At 38.6% G+C, this 13,179-nt stretch overlaps 1 protein-coding gene across 7 annotated transcripts in view; it reads left to right on the top strand.

The window, feature by feature from the left end:
* The window catches only part of LOC132767182 (uncharacterized), a 63,873-nt gene that overhangs the window by 36,912 nt on the left and 13,782 nt on the right, over window positions 1-13,179 (top strand). For all 7 annotated transcript variants that reach the window (XM_060761867.2, XM_067464501.1, XM_060761868.2 and 4 more), the window contains one exon: window positions 5,550-5,728. In XM_060761867.2, coding sequence (XP_060617850.2) covers window positions 5,550-5,728 — 179 coding nt within the window. The remainder of the gene's footprint in view (window positions 1-5,549; window positions 5,729-13,179) is intronic.

Genomic DNA, 13,179 nt, shown 5'->3' on the forward strand with positions numbered 1-13,179 from the left:
AACATTAAATATTTAAAATATTAATATTTATTAGAATTCAACAAACTAACCTTAAAACAGCACCACACAGCATTGAAAGTCAACCTCAGTCAATTAGTAAAAGTCTGGCATCATTAAAAACATGTAACTTGCTGAGCAAGGAGAGGACCTTGTGGCCTACCTAGGGAAGCAGTTCTAAAGTCTGGGAGCAGCCACCAAGAATGTCCTTTCTCGTGTTTCCACCAAACAAATCTAATGAGAAAGTAGTGGAATAGAAGGAAGGATATTTGTGTACAATCTTAGAGCTCCAATAGGTTCATAAAGTGATATAGGGTTCTTCAGATAGTCTGGAGCAACATTCCCAAAGTGTGTTCCGTGGAGTCCTTAGGGCTCCGTGAAGCATTCTGAGAGGCATCATAGTTTACTCTTCCTCTTCCAAGCTTCCCCTTCTCCTTTCTTCTCCTCCCCCGCCTCCCTTGCCACCTAAAGCCTTCATCCCTCACCTCCTTGTTACCCAGATCTTTTCCCCCCTTGCCTTCCTTGCTTCCAAAACCCTATTTCCCTCTCACCCCCTTGCTTTGATTGTACTTTTTCTGTATGGCTGAACTGAGTTGATGGCTACTGGGGTAGTTGTTGTTACAAAGGCTGTGTGACCATCTGTTTAGGGCGCTTTGACTGTGCTTTTCCTTTATGACAGAAGAGGGTTGGACTGGATGGCTTATGTTGGTTAAAATTGTTCTTCATTTTAAATATTGTATTGCTCTTTCTTTCCTGCCTTCCTTTTTTGCACTACAAATGAGATACGTGCAGTGTGCATAGGAATTTGTTCATTTTTTTTCAATTAGTTCACACAAACACTCTCCATTCATCTGCCACTGGGCCGGCCCATTTGTCAAATTTTAAAACACAATGTGTCAAAAAGTTTTCCCATACCTGATATATCATATATCATATCATATCTAAACATTTCTTGGGGCTCCACAAGAAATTTTTACTTCAAAAAAAGTTGAGAACCCATGGCCAAGATCCAAGCTGCAGTGGGCTTTGTAGTTCATTACTAGAACTTTGAATTTCTGCCCAGCAAAAGACTAGCAGCCAATGAAGCTGATGCAACAAGGAAGACTTGTGTAACTTTGTGCACCTGAATACTCTTTAAAGTTTTTTTTTTTTAAAAAAAAAGAGTAGGGTACCTCTTGAAAATGAATAGCTGGAGTTCTTTGACACTGCACAATTCTAGCAGTGTGTTTCCACTTTAACTACCATGTCTATATCCTATAAATATCGGGGATTGATAGTTTGGTGAGGCCTAAGAGCTCTCTGGCTGAGAATTCTAAACACCTCTCCTTAAAGTGCAAATACCAGGATTCCATGGCACTTAAAGTGGAATCGTGGTGTTAAAATTATGTTGTGTGAGAGGACTGCAACATGCCCCTCGCCTCCACAATGAATAACATGTAAAATGCATTACCAGTTAAAAGAAAAATTATTGCTTTGTTTTAAAAGCTAGCGTAAGTTATTCACTCCCATTTCTCCTAAAAAATAATTTGCTACAAGTAACCCACTATTGCTACAATAAATTGCTTCTAAGTCATTCCTGGATATGTTTTGGATACTGGAGACAGATCTGAATGTGCACTAGGAAGTTGTATTTTCAAAACAGACACAATTTTTTTCTGTTTTTCCTCCAACCAGCAAGCCTAGGAGCTACACTCTGGATTAAACTTCATAGTTTAATACTATTTGATAGGCTTTATTGAAAATTGTGTGGATCCTACCTCTATTACATGTTAAGACAACATGGACACTTTTAGCTTCCTCTAGCTTTCTAATCCTACCTGATTTTTGCAACATCTTGCTTGATGGAATGATGTGCTATAGAGATCTAAATAGCTTGTACACATTGTGCCTTTGTGTTGACCTCTTAATAGTATTACCATAATATGAATTATGAAACTTACTGTTATCCTATCCTTCCTCACTACCGTGGGAGACATCATATGATGCAGAATGAAGTTGTGTTCTTTCAATCAATGAAAGAATATAGCTGAAGACGCATAATAACGTTTTTTGGTGTGCTGTACAAAATAAATTATTACTGGTAGCTCATCAAGTTTGTTGTTGTTTTTTTTTTGTGAGTACTTCTTTGTGATTTCAAGAGAAGAGGAGCAAATTAAAGAGAGCTCAGAGAAACCAAATGGAATTTCTGTGGTGAGAGAAGCTGAACATGTCACAAATTTAATCTTTTTTAGCTTTAGAAAGTGAGCCTGCCTATGAACATTACCACTTCACTGCATTAGAGAAGCTGACTTTGATAATAAGAGTAAGGTACTTTGGATATGTGGAGACTGATGGAGCAATAAGGCGACAGTGGACCAACAAAAATGATTGGGTTAGATAAAAGACCCTCATTTTCTCTGTGTGCCAGCTAAAATGTCAGAGAGAAAGAGCACATTTAGCAATATTGCTTTAGGGGAGACAAGCCTCAAAGACAGATGGGTCCCAACAATAGCCTCCAAGACATCAATCTTCTATTTATGCCTAGTATTTCCTCAAGAGACAAATCCATAACTGGCTCAATAAATAAATATATTAGTCTGTCTGAGTATTGAAGGCCAACATCTTATAGATCCAGGCAACATATTACTTGATGGGGAAGGAGAAACTGAAATTCGGAAACTTTTCCCTGGCACAGATCTAAAATCCAACTGTTTTCTTAAATGCATGTAAATAACTTATTGAAGTCCTGAACTTTTCCATGATATGACACAAAGTTTGGAAGGTTTGATAAATAAACAGATTTTAACAAATATATATTGGCACATACCAAATTCATAACTTATCCAATTTCCAAAGGAAATGTCTTTGGATATCATCTGAGAATACTCTCTTCTTTTCTAACTGTCCAGATTTGGCAAGGACAGTACAGATTAATCGTCTGTCCACCTACTTTTTCAACTACTTTTCAAATGTCCCAGTTTCTTATAAACTGCCCTGAGTCGCCTCAGGGGTGAATAATGGCAGTATATAAATATGGTAAATAAATAAATAAATAATAAATTACACTTCTTTCCTCTTTTGCCCTTTGTCTCCAGCTTCCTTCATCTGGTCTTTTATTAAAATGGATGCCAACATAAGAATGAATAAGAAAATTCGTCACATTTTAGATGTCATTTCTGCAATCTTAGCAAATTCTGTTTTCAAATTTTGCTTGTATGCCACACATTAATGACTCTGGACAAATTTGCTTTTGGACTCCACCACTATTGACTATGTTAGTTATGGCTGGTGGGAGTTATGAGCTACAAAATATATGGAGAACTTCAGTTGGCCACAATGACAGAAGTGATGGGGGAAAGCAAGTATTCCTACAGGGAAGTAGGTCTACTACCCCATACAATATCCCCTGAGGAGGCTTCCTCCAATTCTTCTCTCTCTCGCTCTCTCTCTCTCTCTTTCATTCACACACATACAGGCACAAATACACAAACTGTATTTCTCACTTTCTTGCAATGTGTGAGGTATTTATGGGAGGAAGCACTGATCCTATACAATGCATTTGCTGGAAAATGCTTTTGACAAGTGTGTAAAAAGTCATATGAACATAGGGAAAGATAATAGGTAACTTAGTAAAACAGTATGGGCTCCCTTGACTTCATAGTCAATGCCCAGGAAGAAGTGAGTTTCATTCTTGTTTGCACACTAAGGTTCTGTGCATGATGACTCTGCAACCTGATTGCATGTTTTTCTTTTCCTGTCTCTTCCAAAAATTGAAAGAGCTCTTTCTTCATTCTCATTATCTCACTGTATTTGATCTCTCTCCTCTACAGACATCACATGTATCTACCTCAAATTCCCAGATTACCCCCTTTCCCAAGCTTAACAGCTATGTCATTTTTTAAATCATGTCCAACTATCTTCTTTTCACCTCCAGAGCTTATTATCTGTTCCTACTCAGCAATTCTTTTATGGCCAGAAGCCAATACAATATTGGAAAAAGAGTGGGTGTGTGGATATTATTACAGACCTATAGATATTATTATAGGCATATAGATATTATTATTATTATTATTATAGATATTATATAGCTATTATTATAATAATAATAGATGTATACATATTATTATACGTGTATATAGGTATTATTATTATTATTATTATTATTATTATTATAGACATAGATATTATAGGCATATAGGTATTATTATAGATGTATAGATATTGACAGATACAATTATAGACATATGGATATTATTACAGACCTATAGAAATTATTATAGGCATATAGACATTATTATTGCAGATGTACAGATATTATTATAGATATGATTGTTATAGACATATAGATATCATAGACATATTATAGACTTATAGATATTATTATGATGGATATATAGACATTATTATTGTAGATATATTATAGCCCAGGGTTGCTATAAAGTGAAAATGGATGGCCATCTTTCACGAGTGTTTTGATTGTGCCTTCCTGGACAGCCGTTTCTAATTCACAGAGCGTGCCTTTTTGTCTTTTCTTTGAATATTGGACTTCATTTCCCAGAATTACTTCCTATAACTCAGTATGGGTGAGCACACACACACACACACAGAATCCCTCCCGTGTGAGTTCGCAGTGGAGGCACCTCCATGCTGCCGAGAGTGGGAAAGGAAGGGAAGGGAAGGAATTGGAGGGGAATGGATCTGGAGGAGAGTGTCCTCTCTCTCCCTCCCTCCTTCCTTCCTTCCCTCCCTCTCTCTAAATGCTTTGGGAAGAGAGAGGCAGGGGGTAGCAAGAGGGATATACCAGCCACCTTTCCCTCCTCTCTCAAGCTACCTCTCTCTCAGCTGTTGATTTTTTTCCCCTCATGCAGGAGGGAAGGGTGGGGGAGGGTGTTCTTTTAACGCATGCTCTGTATAGTCATTTAGCTTTGTGGGGGGTTTAAGTTCTCTCCGGTTAATTTTTTTTGTTTTTTTTTGAGTGAAGGACATAGATTGCTTTAGTTGGTGTCTTGTGTTCAAATTTGGTGTCAATTTGTCCAGTGGTTTCTGAGTTCTGTTAATCCCACAAACGAACATTACATTTTTATTTATATAGATGTCTAAATGGCATTGAATGTTTGCCATGTATATGTGCATTATAATCTGCCCTGAGTCCCCTACGGGGTGATAAGGGTGGAATATAAATACTGTAAATAAATAAATAATACCCTAATCATCCTTGCAACTGACCAGGAGAACCTGTCTTATTTGGAGTAAGTTTCCGCTTGTTAGCCCTCATCCAGTCCATCACAGCTGCCAGGCACTGGTCCAGGATCTGGGAGGCTTCCTTAGATTACAGTGGAAAGGCGTAATAGAGTTGTATGACATCTGTGTACATAAATTTTACTAGAGTTGTCTTAGGCAATCAATTCACTCTGGATTCTAAGATGTTGGAATATTTCCTCAAGATCAAAGAGGAGAAACTTCATATGCCTCTCCCATTTTATTGTTTATACCTTATAAGTCGATCTTCTTGGCTTTGTAGAATTGTCTTTAATTTGACATATATTATATGATATTCTAACAACATTTTTCAGGTCCAGATATCCTGACCTTGTTGGTTGGCTCTGATATCAGCCGTTGCCCCAATACCCCTCGTCCAACATGTCGTGGATATCTGCATAAACGGACGCAGTCGGGTTTCCTGAAGGGCTGGAGGAAAAGATGGTTTGTGCTAAAACACGATGGTTGCCTTTACTACTATAAACACAAAAAGGTAAGACCCATGCATATATGTCTTGTTTATAATGTGGTGGATCCCAGGACTTCATATTTACATATAACTTTCACATTTCATGTATAGAGATACTTTCAAAGTAGACAGAGTGTTCAGAACATTGCACAACAAGCAAATATGTCCTTTATAGTTTCAGCCATCTAATGGTCTCAGAAACACATACATGCAGCTTTAATAGGCATTCAATCTGTGTTTGAAATATTTATTATCTGCATAAACATTGCATTTTTATCCCAGCTTTTGGTGAAATTGCATGTGGTGATTTGTTGCAAAAGAGATAATGGGATCTAGAGGATGGCATTGCACACAGAAGTCTCAGTATCAGTCACTGACATTTGTAAGGCTGATATGTTCTTCAGGATCTAATGGCAGAGACTGTTTATATATCTCAACTTTTGAAACTTGTCCACACCATTTGACAATATTAAGACACTATTTCATTCTGAATTCAAATCATACCTAAATGTCTTGGGTATAGACATTGCCTTATGTTATTATCTGTTGTTGATATGTGCCTTCGAGTCATTTCCAATTTATGGCACCCCTAAAATGATTCCATAACCAAGTTTTCCTGGCAAGATTGTTCAGAAATTTGCCATTTCCTTGTTTTGAACTGACTTGCTCAAGATCAATTACCAAGTGGGTTTCCATGGCTGAGTGAAGATTCAAACTCTTATCTCTTAAAATCCTACTTTAACATTCAAATTACAATATCAGCATTTATTTATGAGACAGCATTATTTACCATCTCATAAAGATGAACAATCTTGATTTTTTTATTCTTATTAAGCATTTCTATAAAAAGTAACCAGAAGAAGGCATAGATACACACCTTTCATGCTAAATGATATCATTTTGAATCATAATTTTACCAAAAACCATTTTGGACTCCTATATATCTTTTTTTTTTTTTTTGTAGTTCATGTCTTAGAGGAAAAAAATCATTCTTATTAATTGAGAAGTGAAAACTTGACTTGAACGCTGGTCCGTTGCTCTTCACTACTCATTGATCTTAGTCGGGGGTGCTTTGAATGCGATTTTCTTGTTTCTTGGCAGGAGATTGCATTGGATGGCCACAAGGTCTCTTCCAATTGTATTATTCTATGATTCTAGTGACAGAGCAGTATAATCCAGGACACACTTCTCCTGCATAGCATGAGTATCATCTTGCCAGAACCCTAAAACATTACTTGTAAAGCTTTGTTGTTGCTGCTTGTTATACTATTTCAAAGTGATTACTTGTTCTTTGTATATTAATCTCAATTGTTTAGAAAAGCACATAGGATTAATAAAAAGATAACTAGGTTCTTGTAGGTTTTTTCGGGCTATAGGGCCATGTTCTAGAGGCATTTCTCCTGACGTTTCGCCTGCATCTATGGCAAGCATCCTCAGAGGTAGTGAGGTCTAGAATAAAAGGATAGCATAAAATGTGGAAAGAAATTCTTGTTTCTAAAGCTTACCTTTAAAGGTTACTTCTGAAAGTGCCATTATTTGTTGCACCAAGTTAAAAAGTTCCTCTGTATTATATTTTTGTTAGAATTTATCTTACATACACTCTTGTTATGGAAAAAGTAGCTCTCCATTTGGCCACATGCTTTCTCAGGCATGTTATCTTTTTCTTCGTCCTTTGAAGAACCAGTGGTAATTTTAACTATGTCCAGCAGGTGGTAGACTTTGATCAAGAATATATTTCAAAATAGTGGCAATGTACTGTGTGTTCCAAAATGAGATTGTCATTGTCATCAGAATAGGGCTGGGGAAATTTCATGCATTTAGCCGTCTACTGCCCCAGGATAAGGATGGTTATGATGGGGAGGTAATGAAATCCAATTTTAAGAGACATCCCGAATAGGTCTGTTTCTTAATTTGTGTGTGTGTTGCACATTTCACTCCTTCATAGATTACTGCTGACTTTTATCAGATCTATAAAGAATCATTTTTCTAATTGAATACTAGGAGCTAAAGTCTCCAAATGACACAAAAATGGCATTGCCCAATTGCTAATTGTTGTTGCTGTTTTTGTTGTATGCCTTTAAAACTACTCTGACTTGACCATCGCATACAATTTTCATTTAGAGAAGGTTTCCTGTTGCCTCCCTCTTAGGCAAAGTGACTATGACTTGTCCAAAATCACCCAGCAGATTTCTATAGCTAAGCAGGGATTTGAACGCTGGTCTCTTATAATCCTAGTCCAGCACTAAAATCACTACACCATACAGGCTCTCTACTCCTAATTGCATTAATGGCTTTTGAAAAGTTAAATGCAGGTATATAAATCCCAACAGAGATCCTAATCCTGGCCTTCTGGGCAAAATGAAGGATGCTCTACAGCAGTGTCTCCCAGTCTTTGGTCTGCAGGGATTTCAACTTTCAGAATCACTTGAAAGTTGAGTAAGCTGGTGATGGCTTCTGAGAGTTGAGGTTCCAAATACCTGGAAGATCAAAAGATGGGGACCACTGTGGTACAGGAAAAACAGATGGCCTACACTTGCTTTCCACTTTTCTAGCCCCAAAACAGGACTGCTAGGACCTTGACGGGAAGACAGCGACACAAATTCACATGGGTAAGACAGTAAAGGCACTTTTTTGTGTGTGTTGGGAGCAACTTGAGAAACTGCAAGTCACTTCTGATGTGAGAGAATTGGCCATCCGCAAGGACGTTGCCCAGGGGATGCCCAGATGTTTTACCGACCTGTGGGAGGCTTCCCTCATGTCCCCACATGGGAAGCTGGAGCTTATAGATGGGAACTCACCCCACTCCCTGAATTTGAACCGCTGACCTTTCGGTCAGCAGTACTGCTGGTTTAACCCATTGTGCCATGGGAGCTCATAGGAAAGGCACTGATATTCAACTAGATATTCAAACAGGTGTTCACTTTGGCAAATGCTGCTTTTTTTTAAGCCTGCATTTTTGTTTGTGCATGTTCGTGTTAACAGTTGACTTATGGTGACCCCATGAATTTCAGGCAATTGAGCCTTATATTCTATTCAGATTTCATATGAGAAAGGAGTAGAAATTGTCACTCTGGCTCAGAACTGTAAAGTAGCTGCCAGAGACAGCATCCCAAAGGTACATTATTTTTTAAAATAAGTATACATGTCAGCCGATGCCTCTAGGAAGCCTGAGGGCAAAGAGCTTGTCCAATGAAGTAGGAAATGACAACTCTGGAAAACAAGATGAAGAGCATGAGCTTCATCAGCATGCCATTGGGTCACTGAGACAACATAGGTCAACAGACTCTAGGCTAATAAAATATTAATAGATGGCTTACCCCGATTATTGCCAGAAGGAATTGGGTTCTGTTATTAGGAATAACATAGTCCTTCCTTATTTCTCAGTCCATTCTTCTGTAAATCATATGACACCTACACACACATCTCAAATCTAGCAAGCATAAAGTACAGGTAGAGATGCAGACTTCTCTCATACGCATACACATCACTTGCCCCATTATCAAGGTGACTGCTTTACCTGAAGAAGTTGTCAACAAGCAGTCAAAACTGCATGATGCCATTTATTCCATCTGCTGCACCACAAGGAGACACTGTCAACAAGCAATCAGATCAGAAGCTGAGAATAGTGCATTCAACATAATCAGATTGTCTACACACTGTCATCTTTGACAGTACTGATCACTTTCCTGGAGAAATGAAATTGAGAATTGTGCTTGGGCTGCCCCACAAACCTCATGATGGGTCTCATCAGAGTTGAGAAGCACCACCATCTCTCATTGGGTAGAGAAGCAAACTCCTTAAAAAATTAGGGGGTGCAAATGTTTTATTTCTAAAGTGTTTCTAAACTATCATTAGTGAAAAATTTGTTACTATAACAAGAGTAACTAAATTTCATTCCTTTTTCATTATAATAATTGTACAAGTGGGGAAACTTCTGGAGCTCCTTTCTCCCTCATTTTTACAGCTATTGGGGTGAAATTTGCTACAATGGTAGAACACATTTCCCACTGTTGGCCTATCATATTTTAGAACATTTCACTTATCCACAGATTTTTGGGGAAATTTCAAAGGTTTTATAAAAAAAATATTTATAAAAAAGAAAACTACAAGAACTATCTCCTTGAATTTTCTATACAATGACACAAGATAACAGGGAATCATTCCTGCCAACTTTCAGAAATCATAGACTCATACAGTTGGAAGAGATCTCATGGGCCATTCAGTCCAACCCCCTTCCAAGAAGTAGGAAAATTGCATTCCAAGCACCCTCGACAGATGGAAAATTGCATTCAAAGCAGCCTTGACAGAATTGCATTCAAAGCACCCCCGACAAATATTCATACATCTAGTGATATTAAGGAATTCTTTAAAGTTTTGACAAACATTTTTTTTAAAGGCCACAACTGCTGTTTTATTTAATGTCTCCATAATAACCAAAAGAATTTCCATTAAGGGATTTCTTCCCAGCCCAGCAAAGAGATTGACTTACTAGAAGTATCAGTCAGTCCTCTTCTTTGCAGATTCAACCATTTATTGGAACTCTAGCTGGCTGCTGCTATAGAGGGACAAATCTCCCCCCTATCCTGATTGGGGCTTTCTGATGCTGAGCAGAATTCTGGGAAATGTAATTTAGGGCAGGGCCTTTTAAATTCTCTGGCATAGGACTCCTCAACTTGCCAAACTACATTTCCCAGAATTCTGTGCCTTCTTTCCCAGCAAATTCTGCTTTCTCCCTGCTGCTTCCCTCTCCTAATGGTGAGAGGCCATTAATTTAAAGACACCCATATATCAGATATTGAGTTGTAAGTATGAATTTAACAAATGTGATCCAACTTTCAAGGACTAAGAATAATTTTGCACAGTCCTAGCAGCCAGTGTGCTCATAAGAAAATTAAGTCTTCTGTTTGGGTAGCAATAGTCCACATCAAGGTGAGGAACTTCTGGGTCCTCCAGATGTTTCTGGGTCCCCCACACCCCATCCTCCAAAAAACCAGGAGGGCCAGAAATTCTGGCCCTGATTTAAGTCAACAAGATATATAGCTGCACAGCCAAGAAGGTCAGAGGGAAAATATGCCAAAGTGTTGGGAAATCTAGCAAACTATAGAGCAAAAATGATGGTGAATTCACTGACTCTATAATAAAGCAACAACTTTTGTTATTTTATCTCTTTCTCTTCTCATGTTATCCCCCAGATAAGGTCTTTCAACGTGGTGATAACATGTAAAAATTCCACAAGTAGAACTAATCCATGTTTCCTATCTTCTTTCCTAGGGCCCTTCCATACAGCCATATAACCCGGAATATCAAGTCTGAAAATCCCACAATATCTTATTTGTACTGGGTTATCTGAGTCCACACTGCCATATATTTTAGTTTGAAGCAGAAAATGTGGGATTTTATTCAGCTGTGTGGAAGGGGCCATAGTAAACCCTGCCAGGAGAAGCTGATGGGAGATGGGCCGTGTCTCAGTAGCATCAGGCTATGTCCCTGCATAACAGTGCAAACTTCATCCAGGAATTTCATGGGGGGCTTTGGAGAGCCTACAAGATGATACCATAATTGTGGATCTGGCTGTAGAACATAATCAGACATTACTCTGCTGTCCCCCACACTCCACTGGCCATGTTGGGGGCAGGAAGCATGCAAAAAATGGGTGTACAGGGAAATTTGTGTAAAGGAGGCGGAGGGTTTTGACTTGGTTTAACAACCAAAAGATGAGATTCCAAGACTTAGTCTGTGTAATTCACTAACAAGTTATCAGACATACAGACCCATTACATATGCACAGAAAGACAGACATGCACAAGGCATGTAAAAAGGCAGGAAATGTTTTAAATAAACAATTTCTTACAGATAGATAGATAAATAGATAGATATTCTCTCAGGGTTTAGACTTTTCACATTGTCTTGTTCAGTGACAGAACATTCAGGGCCCTCTTTTTTCAAGCCTATGTATTCATTGCTAAATCTAAGTGCTTTATATAAAAGGCTTAACTATAAATAGATTTAGGTCCAAGCTATTCCTCCTAGAGGTACAATGAGAATTTGCTTTTTATTCTGACAGAGAGCTTTATCCAGCACAGGCAGAGTCACCCCATTCTTTATAACCAGCATACAATCTGATTTCATTTGCAGAGCATCTCTGATGCCCATTGTGACTGAATGTGTTTGCTAATTAAACACTAACCTTCTATCTGGGTTCTCATCCACAAAAGCTTATGCCACGATAAATCTGTTATCCTTCAAGGTGCCATGACTCATTCCTGGCTGCTCTTTGTGTTCCTCTGAAGTGATTAATTTTCTTTACTAATGGAAATCACAAACTGCATTTGCTGCGGTAGGGAGTGGCCGCCAAGCAGTAGCAAAAGGATGCATATATCATACATACTCTAAAGCTCCTCTCCTTTCTTTGTGTGCCATGCGTCAGGATATGTGCCCACCCAACAAATGTGCTTTTGGATTGGGAGCTCATGGGCACTATGAACCATAGATTTAAGAACATGTTCCAGCTAACCCACAAAAATGGAGCATGATAGCCAGTGCAGTGGCATAGGACTATGACTGTAGAGACCAGAGTTTGATTCTCCACTCTGCCATAGATGCCCACTGACCTTCAATGAGTTACTCTCACCTTCCCCCCTACTCCCACGAAACCCCATGATAGGGTTGCAATGAGTCAGAAAAGCACATAACAATTACAACAATAACAAAGACAAATGTAGGACCTAAATACCAGATTCAATGTGCCTGGCACAAAGGAAGGTGTTTTTCCACTTGGACAATGCTGCTGTTGGATTGAACTCATTTAATAAAGCATATGAGCCCCAGACAGATGGAAAAGAACTTGGCTAGGAAGGTGCCCTCCTCACTCTCTCTTCCACTGGCAAATGAAAGCCTTGCTATTCTTTCAGGCTTTTAGAACATTGTTGTGATGAGCTGTTAATGGTGCATTGTTTATTGATTCCAAAGAGTGTTTAGTAGTCTGTGAGTGTGATCACTATTTATTTATTTATTTATTTATTGTATCAGGACCAAACCAAGGGTGCAGTTATAATGTATTTTAAAAAGATACATTATAACTGTTTGAATGCCAAGTTTTCAAAGTCTGAAAACTTGGCATTCTATTAAATGTCCTTTGACCAGAAGCTGGCCACTTGGAGGGCCTCTGGTTTTGCTATAAGAAGGTCCTCCGTTGTGCATGTGGCAGGGCTCAGACTGCATTGTAATAGGTGGTCTGTGGTTTGCTCTTCTCCACACTCGCATGTTGTGGACTCCACTTTGTGGCCCCATTTCTTAAGGTTGGCTCTGTATCTAGTGGTGCCAGAGTAGAGTCTGTTCAGCACCTTCCAAGCCTCCAGTATTCTGTGTACCCATGAAGGAGTCTCTAATTTGGTATTAGCCATGGATTGAGGTTCCGGGTTTTAGCCTGCCAGTTTTGGACTCTCGCCTGCTGAGTTGTTCTTGTGAGTGTCTCC

This window comes from Anolis sagrei, chromosome 2, assembly GCF_037176765.1.
Source record: "Anolis sagrei isolate rAnoSag1 chromosome 2, rAnoSag1.mat, whole genome shotgun sequence".
Lineage (NCBI taxonomy): Eukaryota > Metazoa > Chordata > Lepidosauria > Squamata > Dactyloidae > Anolis > Anolis sagrei.